Here is a 25959-nt window from a genome sequence, read left to right on the forward strand (position 1 = left end):
GATCTAGCTTGTGATGACAGGTCATCGTTATATGGCAGTTTTTCTTACCTATATAAAATAATGATGTGATTTATAATGACATCTTAGGCTTGATGAGATGTGGTAGCTGGACCTTGATCTTTGAAATGGCCAGGAGATGTCCCTTTGTAATTTACTTAATGAGTCCCTTAATGCAGCACCTGTGGGCCACTTCCAGGTGGTGCTTACAGACTGTGTTGCCCGTGAGTATCTCTGATCTCTGCCTCTACATTTACTGAGTCTGTTGCTAGGACTCATTTCTAGATGGTATCACTTTTTTTTTTTTTTTTAACTGTTTTGTCTATGTTTCTTGTGTCTGGGTCACTGTCTGATCTGTGCTTTTTCAAATTGGTAACTGCAAAGAACCTTTTTTTTTTTAAAGATTTTATTTATTTATTTATTTGACACATACAGAGAGAGAGAGATCACAAGTACACAGAAAGGCAGGCAGAAAGAAGAGGAAGCAGGCTCCCCGCTGAGCAGAGAGCCCGATGTGGGGCTTGATCCCAGGACCCTGAGACCATGACCCGAGCCGAAGGCAGAGGCTTAACCCACTGAGCCACCCAGGCGCCCCAACTGCAAAGAATCTTAATGGAAAGTTTTTCGGGTTTTTTAAAGATTTTTTTGTTTGTTTGTTTATTTGACAGAAAGAGAGAGGAGGAAGCAGACTCCCCACTGAGCAGAGAGCCCTATGTGGGACTTGATTCCAGGACTCAGATTATGACCCGATCTGAAAGCAGAGGTTTAACTCACTGAGCCACCCAGGCTCCCTTGAATGGGATAGCTTTTGAGTGCAGAATTCGAGCTAGAGATTACCTGGGAAAAAATCCAATTTTCTTATCAGGAATAATTTTGGGATTAGGTGCCAGTGAGGTGGCATTTATGACGGGGAACGTGGGACTACCTGAGTCTTCCCTCACCCCACCCCCAGGTCCCAGAGGTGGATGCGTTTGCCTGGGAACAGAGGCAGAGGGAAGCTGGCTTGGCTCCCAGACCTGAGTGCTGCAGGCTGTGGTAACCTAGGCAAGGGAGGCAAGGGAAGAGCAATCTCTCCCCAGTTCCCAACGACCTATCCCATGCCTGGGTCTCAAGGTCGCAGAGAATGCCGCCACAATTGCTTTGAGCCTTGTCCTTGCCTGTCTTCCTTCAGTTTGGGGCTGGCACAGGAGGGAGTGGCCGGCAGGGAAATGGGAGGAGCCTTGACCTCCTTCCCCTCTGGAGGACACAAGGCAGTCCTCCTTTTACTTTGTTGCCAGGACCTTGAGAGTTGGGGCCAGAACAGCAGGAAGGTAAGTAATCTTTTTTAAAAACTTGGTAGATTTGTGGTATTTTGAGGAGGAAGAGTTTGGTTTTTCCCCCCATGAATGGTAGGCTGGCGTGAAGTATTTCATTAGAAGAGAAAATGCTTTCCTCTGACTAGTGTCCAGCTTCTTTCAGAGCAGATGGCCCCAGTTTCTGAGTGAGACTCAAGGTGTGCCAAGTGCTATGGTTTATGGGCTTAAGCCTCACCACTGTACTGAAGAAACTGAGGCACAGAGTTCAGAGAAACAGAGGCGTAGAGTTAATAAGTGCCATTCTCGTAACTGATAATTATTAAGAACTGGGATTCGTATCTAGGTCAGTCTGACTCCCAAACCCGTACCATAACTACTGTACTTTGTCAGTGCCTGTTTCCAAGAAATGTCTTGATACTGTTAGCACCTTTTCTTTTCTTTTTTTTTTTTCAAGATTTTATTTATTTATTTATTTGCCAGAGAGACAGTGTGTGGGCATGAGCACAAGCAGGGCGAGCAGCAGGCAGGGGAAGAGGGAGAAGCAGGCTCCCCATGGAGCAGGGAGCTTGATGCAGCACTTGACCCCAGGACCCTGAGATCAAGACCTGAGCCGAAGGCAGTCGCCTTCCAGGTGCCCCATGTACTTCCAGGTGCCCCATGTAGCATCTGACCTACAAGGTAAAAGCATGAGCTTTTTCTCCCATGAGGTTGTAAGCTCCCAGAGAGCAGGACTTATGTCTGTTTCATTCACCCCGCTACCCCCAGTGCCTGGAGCAGTGTCATGTACATAGTAGGACCTCGGTAGATGCCTCAGTATGTGAAGGCTCATGGTGTGGAGAAGCGGCAGAGTCTGAAAGTCAGATGATGGTAACCTGCTGCTGGGAATGGGGGTGGGGGGTGCTGGGGAGCATCAGGGCCTTTTCATGCTGTAACATACTAACGAAAATAAACTCGTGGTTTTTAATAGAGGTAGATTTTTTGGGTTTGAAATAATTACCTCAATGCTTGTGGCTTTTAGAAAATGATTTTTCTCAGTCGACTATACTTCAGTTTAAAAAAAGAAAAGGATTTACTTTAAGTCATTCTCCTTAATTTATCCCCTGATTTCTATCAGCATCACAATTTGTTGCTGTGAATATGTTCATTGTGTTTGGCTGTATTGGATGTGAAAACTTCTAATGGTCCAGCACCATTTTAGTTCATCAAAAATCTGGTTTCACCTGAGCAAACTTTTTCAAAAGCTTCAGAACCAAAATCATTTATCCTTTGGTGATAAGTGGTAGTCATTTGTAGATAAACCTTTCCTTGGCAAGGCGGTGTCAACTGCCCCCCACCTTCTGCTTTTAGCTTCTTTGGAATATTTTTATTTAATAAAGTGTTTTGGCTCAGAGTGTTCCTCTAATAAAATTCTTTGAAAAGTTGTAATATTTGTTTTGTTTTAAAGGCAACAGGTTTTGGGTTACTCTTTTTTTTTTTTTAAGATTTTATTTATTTTAAATAAATAAAAAAAAAAGATTTTATTTATTTATTTGACAGAGAGAAAGATCACAAGTAGGCAGAGAGGCAGGCAGAGAGAGAGGAGGAAGCAGGCTCCCTGCCGAGCACAGAGCCGCCTGACGTGGGGCTCAATCCCAGGACCCTGAGATCATGACCTGAGCCGAAGGCAGAGGCTTTAACCCACTGAGCCACCCAGGTGCCCCTTGGATTACTCTTTTGATTTTATAAGAAAACTAAACACAAGCCTTAGAATACAGCAGGTTGATTTTATCACCAGAAAATTCGACAAATAGCTAGATCGGCCCTCAGCAGGACCGGCAATGGATTCTTTTTCTCCCACTAAATGTTCACCACTTTTCTTGGTATGAAACTGAATATATGGTGATTACCATCCATTTCATTTACTTTTCTACTTTTCTACTAACTATTTAAAAAATAAACTAGACTTTGATCTTCCTCTTTTTCTCCTCACCCCCAAAATACCCTCAATTTAAACAAAATTACACTTCATCTTGTATAACTGTTAACACACTCGATCTTTTTTTTTCCCCCACCAATTTGTGCTATTTGGGGGATGCCTGGGTGGCTCAGTTGGTTAAGTGTCTGCCTTCGGCTCAGGTGTATATCTCTCTCTCTCCCCTTTGTTTTTTTACACAAATGGGCCCATATACACATTGTTCTGCATCTTACTTGTTTCACTACATTTCTCTGAGCTTGATGCATATCTGCTCCTGAACCGTGTTTATTCAATTCTAAGATACACATATTTTCACATTTTAACCCAAGACGGTTCCATAAAGCCAAAGGATCTTGGTGGGCTTGGAGTTCATCAGGAAATAGGAGTCATAAACACTTTTAAATGTACAAGAGAGGGACACCTGAGTGGCTCAGTTAGTTAAGCATCTGCCTTTGACTCAGGTCAGAACCCAAGGTCCTGGGATCAAGTCCCACATCGAGTCCCACATCGAGTCCCACATCGGGCTCCTTCCTCAGCGGGGAGCCCGCTTCTCCCTCTCCTGCCTCTCTGGCTACTTGTGCGCTCTCTCTCTCTGACAAATAAATAAATAAAATCTTAAAAAAAAAAAAAAAACCTGTTCTATTTTGAAACTAAATTTTAACTCTGTTGACTTTATGGTTAGAAAATTTTTTCTTCTGCTTAAATTAAATTATCACTTGTTTGTAGATAACTGAATAAAAAAGCTTTTCAGGGTGCCTGGGTGACTCAGTCATTAAGTGTCTGCCTTCAGCTCGGGTCCTGAGGTCCTGGGGATTGAGCCCCACATTGGGCTCCTTGTTGAGCAAGCAGCCTGCTTCTCCCTCTGCCTGCTGCTCTGTTGTGCTGTTGTGCTCTCTCTCGGACAAATAAATAAATAAAATCTTTAAAAAAAAAAAAAAGCTTTTTGGATCCACTAATATCATTCTTTGTTATTATAGAGGAATGTCCTATTTTGTGGTGATAAATGTTACAGAGCAAGTGTCAGGACAAGAGGTGGTCACATGTCACCATGTGGGGGTAGTTTGTTCTCCCATTTGACCAGAAGCTCCTGGAGGGCCCTCCCTCTGCATCCTGGGTGCCCGGAGCATTTCTGAGCATTCAGGGACCACTCGCAGGGTTGACTCTGTTGTTGGAGGAGGCATATAGAAACATCTTCATTTGAACTATGGTAGATTTGAACGTTGATCAGAATTTTTATTTAGTAGGTTTTTTTGTGGTTTTTGTTTTGGGTTTTTTTTTTTTTTTTTTTTTTGGGGTTTTTTTTTTTGGTCAACTGATCAGTTATTCGGTAAGTTTTTGTTTTGCATTAACAGCAATTTTAGTAGTCATTTCTTAAACAGAAAAAATAATAATAATCTTGGCCTCTTTAAAACTTTTTCATTGATATATTTTACTCTGATAGAACTTTAATGTTTCTGGAGTTTTTGCACAATTTTTGAAATTAACATGCTTACTATTAATTTCTTGGGAACTGTTTCTGTTTAATGGGCTAGTGTTCAGTTTTGCACATATTTTTCTTTGGGGGCAGTCTCTGGGTGTGGAAGTCATCTGGGCCTGGTGGACCCAGAAGTGTCACTTCCTTTCCTCTGGCTTTGGCTCTCCATGCCTGCCTTTCCATTTTGATGTTTTAATGATACTCTCCTTGCTCGGTGATTTGTGTTCAGGAAGCAAGGCAGTGATTACTTTTGTTTCTGCTTTGTGAACTTCCTCCCCCACTTCCTATTTTTACCAACCGACTACAGGAAATGAGGCAGCTTCTGGCACTGATTTTAGGTGGCAGAGGACAAGGGCAGGAGCCATTTAAAACATTTTCCTCCTTAGTTTTTTCACTGCCTCCTTCCTGTAAGAATCATAGGAACATGGTTTTGTGATTGGGTTGAGATGATGACATGTCCTCCTCACCCTTGGTGGGGTGGGATGCTGCTCAGTTGTAGCGCAGCGCTTTGGGGGAAGTAGTAGGTGAGAGCTTTTCTCCATTGTAACAGTAGGAATGGGACATTGTAGCCTTGTGGCCCAGCTGCTGACATGGGTGAACAGTTTAGCAGAAGCAAAAGGTAAAGGGACCTGTTCTAAGTAAGGCTGGAAAGGTGGGTTCTGGTCCTCCAAGGTGGGAGCCCTGACTCTAGGGGCCCTCTCTGCTCTCTGAGATCTTTGACGAGGGCCTTAGCCTTTGTGGTGCTCTCCTTCCTCTGAACTCATGGCATTTATTTTCTAAGCACTATTTAGCATTTACCCTTTTCTTTTCCCCTGATGACTCTTATCATATTGTGGACTTGCGGGAGATTCGCTTAGGGAGAAGTTTGTATCATCTTCTCAGAAAGAAGTAACCTTTTATACATTAGGTAACTTGAACATGGAAGGTGCTTGAAGCATTTGTTTAGCAGTTTCTCTAGTGGCACTATTAACATCTTGGGGTGGATAATTCTTTGGCTTTGAATGAACAAGGGAGCTGTCCTGTGCGTGGTAGCATAGTTAACAGCTTTTCTGGCCTCTACCCATAGCACTCCCCTACTCCCCCAGTTGTGACATCCAAAAAGTGTTTCCAGACATTGCCAGATGTTCCCTGAACTGGGTGCGTGTGAAGGATCCTCTCCTCTACTTGTTGCGAACCACTGTGTTAAAGGATTAATGGCTGACTTCTAAATTTGTAAATTGGAATAAAAAAGAATGTTTGGTTCATTGGGTTTGGAGCCATTTGTTAGTTTCTATTCCAATATCTAACATTCTCATACATTTTTGTTTTCCCAGTTAGATTTTGCTATTGTCTATCAGCCAGCTTTGAAGTATATCTCCCCTTCTGTGTGCTTCCACTGAAAGAACTGGGGCCTGAGCATCTGACATCTTGGCTTCTGGTCCTCATAGAAAGCATTTTCTCTCAGTCTTGATCTTGCTTGTTTCAGAAGGCTATTTCCTGGGAAGCTGAACACTGTGTATATAAAGGAGAAAATGAAAGGCATCTAGAATGTAACAGTAACAGTAGCTCGTTCATGGAGCAGTTGCTGGAGACGAGGTGAACAGAATCTGCAGGATTAAATGTAAGAGATAGAAAGCCAAAGGAACAAGACGGCGACTGTCTGGGACAACATCTTATGGTTAGGCTCAGGGCTGGTAGGGCTGGTAGTGCCTTTAGCCAAAAAAGCACATATAGCAGGAGGAGCAGGGAATGGAAGGGTGACTTGTGAAGTTTGAAGTACCTGAGGAGATTATTCATGAGTCTGGTCCTGGCCGGAAGACGTCTTGAGCAAAGAGTTGAATTTGGGTGTCATCAGCAATAGGTATGGGTATGACCTCCTACACAGAGATCACTTTACTTTCCATCACTTCATCTCAACTTCCGGTCAATTCCAAGAAGACTACAGCTTTCAGCCATCCGCTCTAAGAGTGATAAACAGAACGCCAAGGTCTAGGTATTCGACAGAGGTGGAATAGTGCGGTGGAGAGCGCAGCTTCAGATTACCAGGCCCCAAACCCAGTTCTGTAGCTGACTTCCACCTCAGCCAGTGGCAAAAACTTGAAAAACTCACTTAACCTCTCTAGATGTTTTACCTACCTCACAGGGTCATTGTGAAAATTAAATTAGATAATACATGAAGTGCCCAGCACAGAGCCTGGCCCCAAGTACCCATTTGGTTAATGTCAGCTGTTTTTATTTTAGGGTTCTAGCAAGGATTAAGTGAGCTTAGGTCTCTAAAGCTCAGTTTAATGCTTGACAGGTTGTTGGCCCTTAATGAATTGTCTGTTTTTTTGAGGAGTACTCTCGTGAATATGGCAAATCGTCAGTCACTTCATTTATGTATTTATTTATTTATTTATATTTGGTTATTTGACAGAGGCTTATTTTTAGCACTTAACTGCTGCTTCTGTGGATGGCAACACTGACTCCATGAGTGCTGTAAAAGCAAAACAAAACAAAACAAAATCCCATTAAATAAATACTGAGGATGCGCCAATCATTCAACAAATACCTGCTGAATGTTTACAGTATGCTTAACACCCTTGACTATCTTGAATGAGCTCAGGGATCTCGAGGGCTGGAGGTGGTGGGGAAACACAGAAACCGGTGGCGTGATACAGTATGTTGCAATACAGCCACGACTCTGCAAAGACGGGGCTAAAGACAAGGTGTTCTGGTAGCACACAGAGGGCCTCCTAGCTCACTTTTTGCCAAGGTGGTGTCTCAAAGGAGGTGATTTCTAGGTCAGATATCCAGGAGGGGTGAGAATAAACTAGGAGAATTTGCCAGGCAGAGGGAACTGAGCATGTAGACGGTGAGTGGGAAGACTGCAGGGGTGGGCAGAGGGGTGGGAGAAGACAGTTGGGAAGGGTAGTGGAGAGCCGTAACACATGTGAAGTAGGAGAGCAAGTGATTTTGGTAGATCTAGAACAGTCACACAGCAGCCAGAAGGGAGCAGCCCAGGAGTTTGGAAGATCACTCAGGAGGCTCATCTTGTAATTCCAGCAAGAGGAAAAGAAGGTCTAAACTATAGATTGGCAGTGAAGGTAGAGAAAAAGGAAAAGACTGGAGAGATATTAAAGAGGCAGGAGGGGTATGATTAAATGACTAAGTGGCTGTAAAGGAGATTGAGGAGTAGAGGTGACTGCCAGGTTTCTGGTTTATAGGCAGATGGTCCACCAAGGCAGGAAAAGAACAGTGAGAGCCTGGAGAGTGTTGGTGATGGATACTTGACTCGGGGACCTGTCCAGTTGGCCAATGAATATTTGGGATGTGGAGCACAGGAGAAAAATCTGGGCTAGAGAGATGGACTTAGGGATCCTCCCGGGAAGACCATGTTGGTCGTAGAAACAGACAAGGCACAACATGGAGCTCTGGGGAACCACAGTGCTTCAGGTCAGAGGAGGAGGAGCTCCCAGTGGCAACTGAGAATGGCCAGAGGGGTGGGAGGAGAGGTAGGACGACAAGCATCTTCCCATACAAAATTGTCTCACTCTTTTTAGTGTGTGATAACATATTCTTATAAAGGGAGCCAAAAAAGTAGAGTCCTAGGACTAAGAGAACAAAGAACTAAATCTTTCAGGCATTTTCTCTTGCCTGAATAGATATTTTAAATTCATGAATGTTGAGAATAAAATTCTTCAAAGCATTTTTCTGGAGTGCATTTCTAAATATGGCTCGTGTCATTCTGAACTGACAAAAAACATGGAAATGGTTGGGCTTTGAACTTCACAGACAATAACTTCACTAATCTCCCTAAAGAATTTCCTGTGGTGTCTCCGTATTATCAAGGGTAGATTGAGATTTACATTGTTACGGACTGGAGGGAAGAAAAAATTTTCTGTGTTTTTTTCCTCTGAAGAGGGAATGTTTATGGAGTGGTTCATCTTTATTTTTTTTTTAACAGCTTTATTGAAACATAACTCACATACCATACAATTCATCTATCTAAAGTATGTGATTCAGTGCCTTTTAGGATATTCAGAATTCTGCAGCCACCACTACAATGAATTTGAGGACATCTTTATCACTCTAGAAGGAAACCCTGTATACAGTAGCAGTCATTCCCACTCTTTTCTTCCACCTCAGCTCTAGGTAGACATTCATCTACTTTCTATTTCAATGGGTTTGCCTGTCCTGGACATTTCTTATTAATGGAATCATATGTAGTAAGTGGCCTTTTGTGTCTGGCTTCTTTCCCCTGGCACTGTGTCTCCAAGGCTCATACATGTTATAGCATGGATCAGTGCTTCTCTCCTTTTTTATGCCTGAATAATATTCCATCACATGGCTCTCCTACATCTAGTTTATTCATTCAACAGTTGATAGACATTTGGATTGTTTCTACTTTTTTTTTAACAGTTATGAATAATAAACTTCATATACAGAATTTTTGTGGACGTATTTTTCATTTCTCTTGAAATACCACACCTAATGGGGTGCCTGGGTGGCTCAGTGGGTTAAGCCTCTGCCTTCTGCTCAGATCATGATCTCAGGGTCCTGGGATCAAGGCCCTCATTGGGCGGTCTGCTCAGCAGGGACCCTGCTCCGCCCCCCCCCCCACCTGCCTCTGCCTACTTGTGATCTCTCTCTCTGTCAAATAAATAAGATCTTAAAAAAAAAAAAATACCATACCTCGGTGTGGAATTGCTTGGTTATCTGGTACTTCTATGTTTAATCTGGTGAAGTTCTGCCAGACTGTATTCCCACAGGCAGTTTCTCCACATCCTCCCCAGCATTTGGTGTTGTCTATCTTTTTTAATGAAGCCATCCCAGTGGTTAGTGGTATCTTGTGGTTCTCACTTGCATTTCCCTGACAGCTAGCGATACCACTCATCTTTTCGTGTGCTTTATCGGCCATTTATCTATCATTTTTGAAAGGTTCATCTACACTTGATCATTAATTTGGGCAAGATCAGTTAAGTTGCAAAACCCCAAAATGAAAGAACAGATGAACATATTTGACTAGAGAAATGAGGTGTGTGTGTGTGTTCGTGCACACGTGTGCATGCACATAGTGAAAGAGGCTCTAAATAGATGGAAAAGATGAAGGACAGGCTCCCCCAGAGAAGCATCCAGCACTCTCCCCGCACCTGTACTCTTCACTCTCCACCTGAGCTTGAGAAACAGGGTGCTTAATGATCCTGTTACCTGTCTGTGACTTTGGAAGTAGAGACCATGATCTCTGCCTTCTTAAGACCACTGATACCGCCACCATGTTGAACCATGTATCAGAATGTCTGTCCTTTTTAGGCTTAAGAATATACTGTTTTATGGTTGTACCACATTTTGTTTATCCATTCATCTGTTGATGGACATTTGTCTTATTTCCACCCTCTGGGTGTTATGCATAATGCTACAGTGAACACTGCTATACAGATATCTGTTCAAGTTTTTGCTTTCACTTATTTTGTGTATATACTGAGAAGTGAAATTGTTAGACCATATGGTAATTATATATCTAAATTTTTGAAGCACTGTCCTGCTGTTTTCCACAGTGGCATTATCATCTTATATTCTCACCGATGATGCCCAGGGTTCCCGCTTTTCCACATTTTTGCCAACATCTTATTTTGTGTTTTTTTTTTTTTTTAAATAATATCCATCCTAATGAATTTGTAGTAGTGTCTCTTTGTGGTTTTGACCTGCAATTCTCTGATAATTAGCGATGCTGAGCCATCTTTCCATGTGTTTATCGATTTCTTTGGACAAATGTCTATTGAAATCCTTCACACATTTAAAAATTGGATTTGTTTGTTTGTTTTCGAGTTATAGGTAGTTCTTTCTATATTCTGGATATTAATCCTTTTCAGAGGTACAATTTACATATATCTTTTCACATTCTGTGTTTCCTTTTCACTCTATTGATAGCGTCCTTTGATGCACAAAAGTTATAATTTTGAGGAAGTACAGTTTGTCTGTTTTTTTTTCTTCTGTTGCCTGTGCTGTGGTGGTTGGTTTGTCTGTTTAAAGACTTATATTTATATTTATATTTATTTTTATTTTATAAATATATTTATTATTCGATTCCAGGACCCCTGGGATCATGACCTGAGTCAAACGCAGTTGCTTAACCGACTGAGCCACCCAGGCATTCCCTGTGCTTTGGTGTTTTATCCAGGACATTATTGCCAAGTCCAAACTCATTAATTTTTTTTAAAGATCTTATTTATTTGAGAGAGAGCACCATGCGGGGGAGGGACAGAGGGAGAAAATATCCAAGCAGTCATCCACTGAGCGTAGCCCAGTATAGGGCTCAATCCCATGACCCATGAAATCCCTGAGATCAGACTCTGAGCAGAAAACAGGAGTTGGATGCTTAACCAGTGGAGCCACCCAGGTGCCCCCCAAACTCATTAATTTTTATGTATTTAATAATTTTTGCTCCAGGGGAGGTTTTTTGTTTTGTTTCGTTTGTATGCTTAAATTGTCCCATTGTCGGTCATTAATACAGTTTATTCTTCAGATTGACTGAGAGCCTTTTGACACAAGGCAGATTAGAGGGGTTCCTTGCTTTCTTACCTTAAATTCCTGTCTTACCTTTTTTGTTTCTGACCTCAGATCTAGAATCAGCCATTTCTATAAGGTGCTCTGATTTTTTTGGTGGGCAGTAATATTAGGGGCATTCATTACAACTGGAATTTGACTCCTTCTAGGTCTTTTCAGTAAAGATGTACAAAGAAATTAAAGATATAAAAAGAAATTAAAAGGTAAATCCTGATTTCAGACTGATATTTCAAATTTAGATGAAGATTTGAAGGATTTTTATTTCTTTGATTTTGTATTTGTGTCTGTTCTCCTTTGGTGACAGTAACACCAGAGAGGTATAGTAAAAAACACTGTTGAAACTTCAAGTAGGGGCGCCTGGGTGGCGCAGTTGTTAAGCGTCTGCCTTTGGCTCATGTTGTGGTCCCTCAGCCCTGGGATCTATCCCTGCATGAGGCTCCCTGCTCAGTGGGGAGCCTGCTTCTCCCTCTCCCCCCTCCCCTGCTTGCGTTCCCTCTCTCGCTATGTCTTTCTCTGTCAAATAAATAAATAAAATCTTAAAAAACTATAAACTTCAAGTAATCCTTCTCTGTGTGGTAATGCCACCATTTGATAGTTTAGGTTCATTTGTCTGCTTTTTATTTTTAGGGATTGCTTTCTTTTTTACTTGCTTTTGTCTTTTAATTGTATAAAATATTTACCTGGTTCTAAAGATAAAACTATAAAGCAAAGTAGATTGAAAGAATTCTGGCTTCCTTCCATGCCTTTGTTCTTCTCTATACCACATAGGTAACATTATTATTGGTTTTTGATTTCTTCTTCCATTGCTTGTTTCAAAATATATAAGCAAATATGTACACCCTATTCTACTATCATTTTATTTTTTCCCTTCTTTTTTACCTTAGCAGTCAGAATTCTTATTTTTAAGAATTCTTTCTTGATTCTTGCTTCCTTTATGTTTGCTTGCTTTTGTTTTAAGGATGCATTATCCTATATCTCTCTAAGGATACCAGTTGGAATTTCTTTTAAGGGACCTAAAATGTATGTTTCTTCTGGAGTCTGATCTGCTTTTCATCTTAGGTGTCCCTTATTGTCTTTTGATTTTTTAGGGTTTTTTTCCCTACTGTCTGGTGATCCTTATCAGTGAAGAAGTGGTTGATGATATAGTTAATTGAGAAAAGATTCTTGTTTTCCAACAGCCTTTTGTCTTGGTAAGAGTTGGTTGAGTGAATGACCAGGAGTGAGAAGTGTGGAGGAGGTCAGGTTGATGAACCTATTTCCGACTCCTGATTTCTTTACCTGCTGGCTCAGAGCTGGGCATTGATCCAGCTCCTCCAGGAAAAAGGGCTCTGCCTCTCTGCCTGCCTTTGGCTCTGCATGTTCTGGGAAGTGTCTGGCTCTGCTGTGGTCTGTCGTATCATACAATTCCCTCTGCTTTCTCTTCCAGAAAGTAGGCAGCGTTTAAAAAGACTGTCCCTCGGCCCTTCTCATTTCTGTTATGTTGTGATTGCCTTGTGACTGTCTTTACTGTTAGGTCTTCAGGATTTGGGGCCAGTGGGAAGGTAAGTACATGTGCCTATTTCTTTAGACTGTCATCCTGAAATGAATCTACTTTGTGCCATCCTGTTGCTGACAATAGGACTACTCTTCGTTCCCATTTTCTCTGTTGGCTTAATGCCTGAAATGGATTTAAAATATTCTCTGTGTTCACAAATCATAGCTATCACATCATTGAAGCATGTGATGCCTCCTCCCCTAGGATACATAGTTTTCTACTCAGTTCAGGGATTGGGTGACTTTACAGGACCTTTGTCTATACTCTTTTCCAGACAAGCAGGGCTAACAAGGCTTGTTTACTTTCACTTATTGTGCGGAAATAATAATACAAGATCATCAAATACTCGGTGCTCAGAATATGCCAGATATTATCCTATGTGCTTTATGTGTATAAACTCATTGAACTCAATAACAGTAGTTACTGTTATTAACCCTATTTTACAGACGACGAAACTGAGGCACAGAGAGGTTAAAGAACTTGCCCAAGGTCACATAGCTGGTAAGTGGCAGAGCCAGGATTCCACCCAGTTAGCCGACCCCCAGGGTCACTCTCTTGTCCGCAATATTCTCTATAAAGGGAAGCTTTTCAGATATTCTTAGGCTGACTAGACCACTTTTTATATCTTGTCAGTTATGGGTATAAGAAAACCCTTTTATACTTAATCTTTGTCTAGTTTCAAGCATGTTCTTTGTTATCGTGTGAAATTGGATTGCTAATAATTTGGGTTGCAGAAAGGAATGTTTTAAATGACATAATCAGGTCTGACTTCAGTTTTAATCTATTAAGAATTTTAGCAAACTACTGTGGTGTTGGGAAAATGTGATTTATCTCCTAAAATGTCCTTTTTAGCTATGTGTTTGTAACTCTTCAGGCAGCATTAAAACTTACGAATAAAGTACTTAAATCTTACAAGTTTTGGCTAAAGCTAACTTCTGGGGTCCTTACAATGTATATGGATTCCACAGTGTATATGAATAATGGATCCATACATGATGAGTATTTTCCCAGTGAAAATTCTTTTTAAGAAAATACAGAAATGTCCTTAAATGGATTGAACATATTTTAGCCCTTCAGGCCGATAAATATGGGGGGAAAGCATTAGGAAAACATTAAGCATTAGGAATAATCTGTGTAAAAAAAATAACAGAAGGGATAAGTCCAGGTGCTTCTGTGCATGTTTGTGTGCATTTAAAACTTTTTTTTTTAAGATTTTATTTTATTTATTTGAGAAAGAGAGCAAGCATGAGAGTGGAAAGGTCAGTGGGAGAAGCAGAGCCCCTGCAAAGCAGGGAGCCCAATGTGGGACTTGATCCCGGGACTCCAGGATCATGACCTAAGCCAAAGGCAGTCGCTTAACCAACTGATCCACCCAGGAGCTCCATTTAAAACTTTTTATTATGGAAATGTTCAGTCATACACAACAGTAGAGCAAATGATATGATGAATCTCATGTACCTATCACCCAGCTTTCAACAATTTTGTCAGGGGTGATGATCACTACCATGAAGACAACTCCTTAAAATGGATGTCACCACCTTTTCTGCTTAGTATTTCTTGGCAGAATCCCATTTGAAAATGGTAGAACTTGAATGGTATTTCAATGCCATGATATTTCCTTGACTTCAACACGGTCTAGTTTCATTACAGCAAAGATCAGCACAGGAGCAAACAGATCTGTTAAGAATAAGTAAAAACCAGTTTTCATCTTCTTAAGGGGCTCGCATGTTCTCTCTGCCTGTGGAAGAACCCCACTAGACTGCAGGACTTAAGTGGTCTCATTAGAATCGCTTACATATATACAGGTTTTCGCCGAAGCACAGGGAGAATGGAGGGCAGGTGGTTCTTCACTGGAGCTCCAATTCCAAAACTTCATGGAGTGGAAGCTTTAGTGTTTTGGATATATGTTTGACTAGGAGTGTTTTCTCCTCTGTTTCTCAAAAGAATCTGTGACCTTTCCCTCCGCACAGCCTACTACTCCCTGCGGTGCATACATACTCACAGCAAAGAACTGTGGCCTGGAGCAGCCCACGTTCAGAATCTCCTGGCTTGTGGAAAGCAACTGCGCAGACTCTGCATTACATGTTAACAGCCTGTCCCAATTCTGGGATCAGAAGTGCCATCACCACCGGGGCAGCGCAACACGCTACCTTCCCGGCCTCTCTTGTCCTTACCTTCGTACTGTGTGACTAAGTCTGGCCAGAGGGCCATGAGGGGAGGTGATGTGTGTCCCTTCCAGTGGGAAGCAGTCAAGAGTAGGTACGGGTTTCTTGTTTTGTGCTGAGGTGACTGGGAAACACAAGTTCCAGTCATGTCACAAGTGAAGACGGGCTGCCAGACCCCCGTTGAGCTGCATGGGAGCGAGAGTGATGTCCTTTAGGTTGAGCTGCTTGCTTCATGGAAACCATCCCCATCGTCTGAAAATTGCCAGGCTTAGATTAGGGGGTCCTTGTGGGCCTTTTTGGCAGTCACATTTCTAGATTCTGGTTAGCAGCTTTCTCATGAAGTAGGAACAGGAGACTAAGGCTGGCATTAAAGGTGTCGCTGGGAGACTCGTTCTTTATTATGTACATTTTGCTGTTAAATGAGAAGTTACATAAGGAAAATGGCAATGAAAGATGGAATATTTTTTAAGATAATACCTCTATTGAGTTACAGTTCATATGTTTTAGTATTTTCAGAGTTGTGCAGCCATCACCAGGCTCTAATCAGAACTCTGTCATCAGCCCAAAAAGAAACCCGTTAGCAGTGATCTGCTTTCTGTCTCGGGATTTGCCTGTTCTGGACATTCCATATCAATGGGGTCATATAATATGTGCCTTCTTGGGTCTGGCTTCTTTCACTTACACAGTGTTTTCAAGGTTCATCATTGTAGTTTGTAGCAGTACTTCGTTCTTTTACATGTATGTGCTACAAACACATACACCACATCTGTTCACCAGTGGGTAGACATTGGCATTGTTTGTGTGTTTTGGCTACTAAGAACAATGTTCCTATGAACATTTATGTACAGGTTTTGTTTTGTTTTGTTTGTTTGTTTGTTTTTTCAGAGAGAGTGAGCACAGGCAGACAGAGTGGCAGGCAGAGGCAGAGGGAGAAGCAGGCTTCCTGCTGAGCAAGGAGCCCAATGTGGGACTCGATCCCAGGGTGCTGGGATCATGACCTGAGCCAAAGGCAGCCGTTTAACCAACTGAGCCACCCAGGCGTCCCTATGTACAGGTTTTTATGTGATGTGTAGTTTTCATTTCTGTTGAGTATGTACATAGGAACGGAATTGCTGAGTCATGGGGTAACACTACATTTAACATTTTGAGGAACTGCCAAACTGTTTCAAAAGTGTTATCCCAGGGGTGCCTGGGTGGCTCAGTGGGTTAAAGCTTCTGCCTTTGGCTCAGGTCATGATCCCAGAGCCCTGGGATCGAGCCCTGCATTGTGCTCTCTGCTCAGTGGGGAGCCTGCTTCCCTCTCTCTGCCTGCCTCTCTGCCTACTTGCAATCTCTTGTCTCTCAAGTAAGTAAATAAAAAGTCTTTAAAAAAAACAAGTGTTATCCCATTTTACAGTCATCTAGCAAGTTATGGGGGTTCCAGTTTCTCTACATCCTTGCTAATACTTGTTATCATCTTTTTGTTTGAAGTGATTTTGTTTTTAAGATTATTTATTTATTTATTTATTTGACAGAGAGGGAGACACAGTGAGAGAGGGAACACAAGCAGGTGGAGTGGGAGAAGGAGAAGCAGGCTTCCCGCTGAGCAGGGAGTGCGATGCGGGACTAGAACCCAGGACTCTGGGATCACGACCTGAGCCCAAGGCAGATGCTTAACCAATGAGCCACCCAGGTGTCCCTGAAGTCATTATTTTTGATAAAGCAGCTATAATGCAACCAAATTTCATCAAATTTGAGAAGCTTTTAGCCATTATTTCTTCAAATATTCTTTCTCTACCCTTTAAAATTTTTTATATTATTTAAATTGAATTAATTAACATGTAATAATGTATTATTAGTTTCAGAGGTAGAGTTCAGTGATTGTGCTTTCTCTCCCCTCATTATGGGAGTCCTGTTATATGCCTGATGACACCCCACAGGTCTCTGAGGCTCTTTTCTTTTTTCTTCATTCTTTCTTTGTGCTCTTTAAACTGAATAAACTCGATTTCTCTTCAAGTTTGCTGACTCCTGCTCAGGTCTTCTGTTGAATCACTTAGTGTATTTTTAAATTTCAGTTATATTTTTCAACTCCAGAATTTCTATTTGTTTTTTTAATAAAATTTTTATCTTTTATTGGTATTCTCTATTAACTGAGATAGCACTGTCATACTTCCTTTTAGTTCTTTTACATCTGCTACATGTATTTACATATGTTCTTTCAATGTATTTTTAAATTGCTGATTTTAAGTCTTTGTCTAGTAAATCCAACTTCCTCAGGAATTGTTTCGATTGTTTGCTTTCCTGTGTATGGGCCATACCTTGTTTCTTAGCCAGTCTTGTGAATTTTACTTGAAAAAACTTTTTTTTTTTAAGATTTTATTTATTTATTTGACAGAGAGAGAGGTAGCAAGAGAGGAACCCCGGCAGGGGGAGTGGGAGAAGGAGAAGCAGGCTTCCTGCCGAGCAGGGAGCCCAATGCTGGACCCCATCCCAGGATCCTGGGATAATGACCGGAGCCATAAGGCAGACGCTTAATGACCGAGCCACCCAGGTGCCCCGAAAATTGAACATTTTAAATGATATGGGGGAACTCTGGAAAGCAGATTTTCTCCCCTCCCCAGGTGAGTTCCATGTCCATTCAAATAGAGAAGTGGGATCTTCCAGGGAACCACCAGATAGGTCAAATAATGATAATTTCCTGGGAATGAAATTTTGAAGGCGCTGTAGCCCAGTTCTCCCTCTGGTGGCTGCCTGCCCTCTGGTTTTCACTGCAAATGCCACTGGTAGTTTTCAAGGCAATGGCAGAGTTGGAGAACAGGGAATGGAACTAGGGTCAAGTTAAAATGCTATAAAGCTCACTATTCTTACTGAAATTCAACTCTTTTTCTAGAATAAATATTCCCCCAAATTGTTGCAAGTCTGCTAATTTCCAGAGTTTGGAAAAAGTTGGTTCTGACCATTTTTGCTAGTTTTCTTTTCTTTTTTTTCTTTTTTCTTTTCTTTTCTTTTTTTTTTTGAGATTTTTGCTTGACTTTTTTATTTGATTTTTTTTTTTAAGATTTTATTTATTTATTTGACAGAGATCACAAGTAGGCAGAGAGAGAGAGGAAGGGAAGCAGGCTCCCTGTTGAGCAGAGAGCCCGATGCGGGGCTCGATCCCCGGACCCTGGGATCATGACCTGAGCCGAAGGCAGAGGCTTTAACCCACTGAGCCACCCAGGCGCCCCTTTTTATTTGATTTTTAAAGATTTATTTGACAGAGAGAGACATAGTGAGAGAGGGAACACAAGGGGAGTGGAAGAGGGAGAAGCGGGCCTCCTGCTGAGCAGGGAACCCAGTGCAAGGCTGATCCCAGAACCCTGGGATCATGACCTAAGCCGAAGGCAGACTCGAAACAACTGAATCACCCAGGCGCCCCACATTTTTGCCTGTTTTCTTACTGGTTTTTTTTGGAGAAAAGAATTTTTGGAGGTGTTTACTCTGCCATTTTTGATGACACCATTCCTCTCCCCTTCCTTTTCAGGCTTTTATTTTTATGAATCTGTTGTTCTCTTTCTAATAGTGAAATTGCAGTTTGGATTAAGTCTGAATCTTAGAGTTTGCCAAAGCTTTTAATCTAGGACTTTTTTCTTATACCCCAAGTTAGTCACGTAAGCACATACATTTCAGAGTAGTGCGGTGCACATATTCTTGGCCCCACTGCTTTATTGAAAGGAAGGAAGGAGGTTGGATTCAGACTGGCCATTCGGTAATCTCTGTCTTGCTCCCTCCCAGTTCTTCCCCTCCTCCCACCCGCAGTGCCACTCTACTTGCAATGACAGTTTCCCAACCCAAGCTTCCCTCCTTTCTTTGCTAGTTAACTCTTTGTTCTTTCCTTTTTTTTTTTTAACTGAAGAATAATGGAGGAAAGTACACAGATTATACTAACAATGTTTGATTTTTTACCTTCAAGTATATATGTAGATGGTCACTACCTTGGTTAGTCAGTAGCTACCCACAGTGCTGCAGATCTACCCAGTAACCAGTGGGTCATTTTTCAGAAATAGCATATCAGACTTTTGTTCATCTATTCTAAAACATTTCGGGAGGCCAGTAGTATATATGTTTTCCTATTTCTCTTTTCTTATTGATACATAATACACATGCCATAAAATTTACCATTTTGGGGCGCCTGGGTGGCTCAGTCAGTTAAGCATCTGCCTTTGGCTCAGGTCATGATCCCAGTATCCTGGGATTGAGCCCCACATCAGGCTCCTTGCTCAGCAGGGAGTTTGCTTCTCCCTCTCCTTCTGCTCCTCACCACCCCAACCCCCACTGACTTGTGTGCCTGCTTACTCTCTCAGATAGATAAAATCTTTTTAAAAATTACCATTTTAAAGCGTGAAATTCAGTGGGTTTTTGTGTATTAACAAAATTGTATGACCATCACCACCATCTAATTCCAGAACATCCATATCACCCCAAGAAGAAACTCTGTGCTAACTAGCGGTCATTCCCCATTCCTTTCCTCTCCTCAACTCATGGCAGTCATTAATCTACTTTTATCTGACTCTGTGGTTTTGCTTTATCTGAAGGTTTGATGTCAGTGGAGTCTCACATTATATGGCCTTCTGTGTCTGGCTTCTTTCATTTACCATGTATTTTCAAGGTTCATCTACAGTGTAGCATTAATCAGTACTTCATTCCTTTTTATGGCAGAATAATGCTGTATGACTACAACACTTTTTTTTTTTATCCATTTATCAGTTGATAGACATTTGGGTTGTTTGCATTTTTTGGCTGTTATGAATAATACCATGGACATTCATGTGCAAGTTTTTCATTTATGATTGTATTTAGTTGTTATGTACAAGTTTTTATGTGAACCTATGTTTTCAGGTTCCTTGGGTACATACTTAGGAGTGGAATTTTGGAGTCAAATGCCAACTCTCTTGAACATTTTGAGGAACTGCCGAACTGCTTTTCACAGTGGCTGCATCATTTCACATTCCTACCAACAATGTACAAGAGTTTCAGTTTCTCCACATTGTTGCCCACATTTATTTTTTTGTTTTGTCTTTATTACAGCTATCCTAGCATGTATGAAATGGTTTTGATTTGTATTTTCTTGATGACCCACCCTGTTGTGCATCTTTTCATTTGCTTTTAAGATTTAGTTATTTATTTTGGAGGAAGAGAGGGAGAGAACATGCAGACAGGAGAGGGGAAGAGAGAGGGAGAGGAAGAAAATCTCAAGCAGAATCCCTGCTAAGCATGGAGCTTAATGCAGGGCTCAATCTCAGGACCCTGAGGTTATGACCTGACCTGAAACCAAGAGTCAGACACTTACCCGGCTAAGCCACCCAGGCGCCCCTTAATTAAGTTATTTTGTTGAATTGAATTTGTGTATTCTGGGTACTAGAACTTGAATAGTTGTATGGTTTTCCCAATATATTTTTTAAAGATTTATTTATTTGAGAGAAAGAGCAAGTGCATGCGCACGTGTGCTGGGAGAGGGAGAGAGAGAGAATCTCGAGCAGGCTTCCCACTGAGTGCAGAGCTCAGTGCAAGGTTCGATCCTAGGACCCTGAGATCATGACCTGAGCCAAAACCAAGAGTCCCATGCTTAACTGACTGAGTCACCCAGGTACCCCAGGTTTTCAAATACTTTTGTTCATACTATAGCTTGCCCCTTCCCCTTGATAGTGAACTTTGATACACAAAATGTTTTTGATTTTTTTTTTTAAAGATTTTATTTATTTTATTTGACAGAGAGAGAGAGATCACAAGTAGGTAGAGAGGCAGGCAGAGACAGAGGGGGAAGCAGGCTCCCCGCTGAGCAGAGAGCCCGATGCAGGGCTCGATCCCAGGACCCTGAGATCATGGCCTGAGCCGAAGGCAGCGGCTTAATCCACTGAGCCACCCAGGCACCCCTTGATTTTTTTTTTTTTTAAGATTTTATTTATTTATTTGACAGAGAGAGATCAGAAGCAGGCAGAGAGGCAGGCAGAGAGAGAGAGAAGGAAGCAGGCTCCCGGCCGAGCAGAGAGCCTGATGCGGGGCTCGATCCCAGGACCTTGGGATCATGACCTGAGCCGAAGGCAGCGGCTTAACCCACTGAGCCACCCAGGCGCCCCAGTGTTTTTGATTTTTTAAAAATGATTTTATTTATTTATTTTTAGAGAAAGAGGATGAGCAGGGAGAGGGACAGAGGGCCAAGCTGACTTCTGCTGAGCATGGAGCCTGCCATAGGGCTCTATCCTGGGACCATGAGATCATGACCTGAGCTAAACTCAGATGCCCAAGCAACTGAGCCACCCAGGCACCCCAAAATATTTTTAATTTTGATGAAGTTCAATTCACCTGTTTTTTGTTTGTTTGTACCTCAGATGCCGTCTCTAAGAAACCATTGCCTAACCCAAGAGCACAAAGGTTTTTCACCTGTGTTTTCTTCTTGCTTTTAAGTCTGATTCATTTTGAGTTAATTTTTGCATATGATATAGGTAGGGGTCCACATTCATTTTTTGCATGTGAATATCTAGTTTTTCTACCACCATGTATTGAAAAACTTTTCTTTACCCACTGAGTGGTTTTGGCATCTTTGTCTAAAATCAGTTGACCATAATTGTATGGTGTATCCTGGACTCTCATTTATATTTCTTGATTTGTGTATCTTTCATGATGCAGTACGCCACTGATTATTATAGCTTTGTAGTAGGTTTTCAAATCAGGAGCTGTGAATCCTCCAGCATCTTTTTTTTCTGGTATACATTTTGGCCATCATGGGTCACTTGCATTGCCGTATGAATTTTAGGATCTGCTTGCCCATTTCCAATAAAAAAAGGTGATTCACATTTTGATTTTGAATTTGTAAGTGAATTTGGTGACATAGTGTATTTTTAAGCATTATAAGTTTCATTCATATAAATTTTGGAAATATATAAAAGGAAGAAAAGTACAATGTTATGCTGCATTCATTAAAATTAGGTCAGTATGTGGGTCTTAGTCAGTCTTTTAGGACCAACTAACAGAGCGGTGGGAGTGGACTGTCAGGGCTAGAGGCAGCAGCGTGCAACACAGAAGAAAGAAGGAGTGTTCCTCAGGACCGCTCCAGATTCTCACACTAGCCAGCTCAAGGCAATGGTTTTCTTTCACGAACTTCACACTTTCTGTATGAGCACCGTTCCTGTTGAGGTCTTCTGTTGTACAGCAGAATTTGTAAAGCTACATTGATTACGTACAGCGTTTGGGTAGGAGTAGAGAAGATTTTGTTATTGTCATAAATTTGAAAAAAGACCTTTGGGAACAGATTTCTTACAAGTAGCCTTTTGATATGTTGTTTCACGAAAAGTTGATGAAATTCTTGTGAGTCAAGAGTCCCTTGAGTGCAGAACTGCCAACGGCAGCCCGCTGAGTTGCATTTCCATGCTCACTGGGTTAGTGTTACTGCACTAGTGTGTATTTGTATCTCTCCCATCTTGCTCTCTTAACCCCCCTGCTTTCCTGGGTTCCTTGTGCAATTATAGAGGCGTGGTAGGCAGCCGTGATGGGTGACAACATGTGACTTGCTTCTTTTTTTAATCAAAAAGGAAGGTGGAAGGGAAGAAAACCTAGTTGTCAATAAGTAGGCCAGACTATATTCAGCTATCACGTGGTTTGAAGTTCAATGTAGACTAAATATAACACTGAGTAAAATAGACTTGAACTCTTGTTACGTTTGGGAGAACAGAGAGTTCAGGCAAGTGGGAATCCTGACAGGAGCTCTGTGAGAAGAACCCCACTACTCCACTGTGGGAGGTATCGCCAGCTATAACTGGAGCTGTCCAGATGTTGCTCTTGGCACCTGTCCAGAGCCAGGGGTTCCACAGGAGCTATCCCTGGGGGTAGGAACCAGCACACCCTGCCAGGCTTCTTTCTCTTTGGACATCCAGAAGGAACCGGGGTGAGGGTGAGGAGAATCCTGCCTGCAGACCTCCGTCAGCCACTCACTGCAGGCTCTGTCCGTGCGCAGCACTTTGGCCGAGCTGGGAGTCCTGGGCAGGCCCCATGCCATCCTGCTTCAGGGCTTTGCCATCTGTGGTGGTCCTTTGACCTGGGGAGCCCCACCCATCCCTTTTGCACTTGTCAAAACCTATCCTAAGGTCAAGGCCTCCCTCAGAGTAACATTTTCTTTATCGCAACCTTCCTGATTTCTCCCTCTCTGTTACAGTCTTTAAAGTGTTGGGAGAGCTGTTACTGTTGGTGGCCCTCCCCACGATCTGGGTGCTCTCCTGAGCCTCTTGGGGATTTATGAGCTCTTTGAGGAGGAATCAGGGGTGTATGCTGAACACAAACTCAGGTCCAGGCCCTGCTCGCCTCAGCTTTGGAGTGGTTGGTGTGGAATCAGACCTTTTTCGTTGCACTATTTTTGTACAGCTTGAGGAATTTTCTAGTAGTTGTCATGTTGTAGTTGGACTCTCACTGTCATGCCTGCTTTGGTAAGGTTACAGATGATTTCTCACTTCAAGCCCACCTTTGTGGATTGTAGCATTTCAGGGGTTAATGTTTCAGAATTATTCCTCATCCTGTAATTTTCTTAACTTTATCTTATTTGTCCCCCCCTCACAGGAAATGACTTAGAGGCCTTACAAATACATCTGCACATTCTTGCTTCAGACTTTACAACTGAGGGCCAGCCCAGTCTCGGAAGCACCTCTTATTACTGTTACAAGGAAACTGCTACCTCAGCAAACAGAAGGAAAGGAGGAGAAGACTTAGAATAACAAATGGCATTTTTAGGAAAAACACTTGTTTTCAGAAAACAGTAAAGGAAATTTGGAAATTTTTCGCATTGAGAAAAAGATCTGTGGGTAAATGGATTTGGCAGGCGGGCTCTGTCAAACTAACGCAGCGTTTGATCTTCCCTCCCAAGGACTTCGTGTGAAGTCACCGTACTGCTTTTTAAATCGCTGTTGATCAGCTTGTGGGTTTTGGGGCTCTAATTTTTCTGGTATACTGAAGATACATTATATTACATTTTTTAAAGTTAAGTTATTTTTCTGCCATTGTAAATACAAGTATCGAAATATTCTTTTGCAAAGCAATGATAGGTAAACATTTTTCTCCGCAAGCATATCTTTTTACTAAGAGAGTGGAATGCTAACAGTTCTTACACAGCATTTCGGACACACTTTTATTTTTTGGTCAGAGGTCCTCCCGCCTACCCTGAAAACATTCATCATCTAAACCTGTTGTTCTCCCACCGACATTGGATCACATGGGCTCCTGCCTCATGGAAATGCCTTTTTCAAAACTTAGATTTGCAGAACTCCACTATTTTTATACCTAGCTACGGTCTTGGGGGGAAAAAGAGGAATCTGAACCCTGCCCCGCCCACGGTCCCTGGGACATCTCCTGCTCCCGCATGTATTGCTGCAGCGCCCAGGACAGTAAAATGGACTACAAGCGGCGCTTCCTGCTTGGCGGGTCCAAGCAGAAGGTGCAGCAGCACCAGCAGTACCCGCTGCCTGAGCTGGGCCGAGCGCTGAGTGCTCCCCTGGCGTCGGCAGCCCCCGCGGCCCCCCTGGGCAGTCTGACCGCTGCAGGCAGCTGCCACCATGCCGTGCCCCACTCCACTCCCATCGCTGACATCCAGCAAGGCATCTCCAAGTACCTGGACGCCCTCAACGTCTTCTGCCGGGCCAGCACCTTCCTCACGGATCTTTTCAGCACTGTGTTCAGGAACTCGCACTACTCCAAGGCCGCGATGCAGCTTAAAGACGTGCAGGAGCACGTCATGGAAGCGGCCAGTCGGCTGACTTCTGCTATAAAGCCTGAGATCGCCAAGATGCTGATGGAGCTCAGTGCTGGGGCGGCAAACTTTACAGACCAGAAGGAGTTCAGCCTCCAGGACATTGAGGTAGAGTATCTTGTCTGTGATTCTTGGGTAGGAGAATGTGTCCCAGAGGTAAGTGAGAGTGTCGTCTTCATGGCTTCCCAAATGACCGTAACGATCTCCATCTTCTTTGTGTTGTTACTTGGTCCTTGGTGAGAAATGGGTGCCTGCCACGTTCTGATTTGCTCTAGACTCAAGTGGAGCAGGTTCAAAGACTGTGAAACAAACAAGCAAATCAGCCTGTACTTTATGTTCTTTACATTTTGAAAGTGAAACTTTATTTCCAAATAACATCCTGCTAAAAGTATCTAGTGGGGACTGAGATTTCGAAATATGATTATGAGCTTTGTGAATTGGCATTCTCTAGAACCACTGGTTTAATGTAGAAAGTTCACACGTATTTACTGGATAAATTATTTTTCCAGTTCTGCATTCACAGTTGTTCCCATTTGGTTGAGTCTGATTCTTCCTCAGTACATTTCTTAGGGTCTTTCATAATCAAAATGAAGTATCCTCCCTCCTTCAGGGCTCTGGGTTAGAATGTAAGATTAGAATATAGATTTTGTTCAGAATAAAGTTGACCTTTTCCCTTCCTTCATTTAGGAAATCATTTATTCAACTGCCAACTAATCTGCTGCTAGATTAGTGTCACTGGTGTAACTGCTAAATTTTAAAAATTATTGTTATCTTCTCAGAGAGTTCTTCTGAGTTTGATGTCTTGAGTCCTTGTACATTTTAGCAGCACATCAGAGGTTAAGTTCCTGGATGCTAGGAGACAGAATGTCTCTTTCCCATCCTGGGGCTGAATTTGATTTTAGGAAATCACGTCTGAGCCAACTCTGCTGGCCTGGGTAGCTGAGCAAGCTAATTTATACTGCTGTGGGTTTGAGGAGGGGAATAGGTAAGCTGTTAAGTAATATGACTAATTTTTATCATGTTTAAAAGTGATTTTGAAGGTATTTCCAAGAGAATTTAGAACTATATTTGAGGGGCACCTGGTTGGCTCAGTCAGTAGAGTATGTAGTTCTCCATCCCAAGGTCATGAGTTCAAGCCCAATGCTGGGCACAGAGCCTGCTTTAAAAAAAAAAAAAGAACCATACTTGAGAAGACACAGTATTATTGGTATAAATTGGGGATCATCAAACTTTTTCTGTTTAGAGCAAATAGTAGATTCTAGGAATT

At 42.2% G+C, this 25959-nt stretch overlaps 1 protein-coding gene across 1 annotated transcript in view; it reads left to right on the plus strand.

Annotated features, from left to right (window-relative positions):
- Nucleotides 1–1238: 1238 nt before the first annotated feature.
- GARRE1 (granule associated Rac and RHOG effector 1) overlaps nt 1239–25959 on the plus strand; it is a 71191-nt gene continuing 46470 nt past the window's right edge. Inside the window, 3 exon segments of the mRNA XM_082708619.1 lie at nt 1239–1307; nt 13226–13280; nt 23510–24800. Coding sequence (XP_082564745.1) covers nt 24306–24800 — 495 coding nt within the window. The 5' untranslated portion in view covers nt 1239–1307; nt 13226–13280; nt 23510–24305.

Source organism: Mustela nivalis (assembly GCF_964662115.1).
Source record: "Mustela nivalis genome assembly, chromosome: 18".
Taxonomy (NCBI): Eukaryota; Metazoa; Chordata; class Mammalia; order Carnivora; family Mustelidae; genus Mustela; species Mustela nivalis.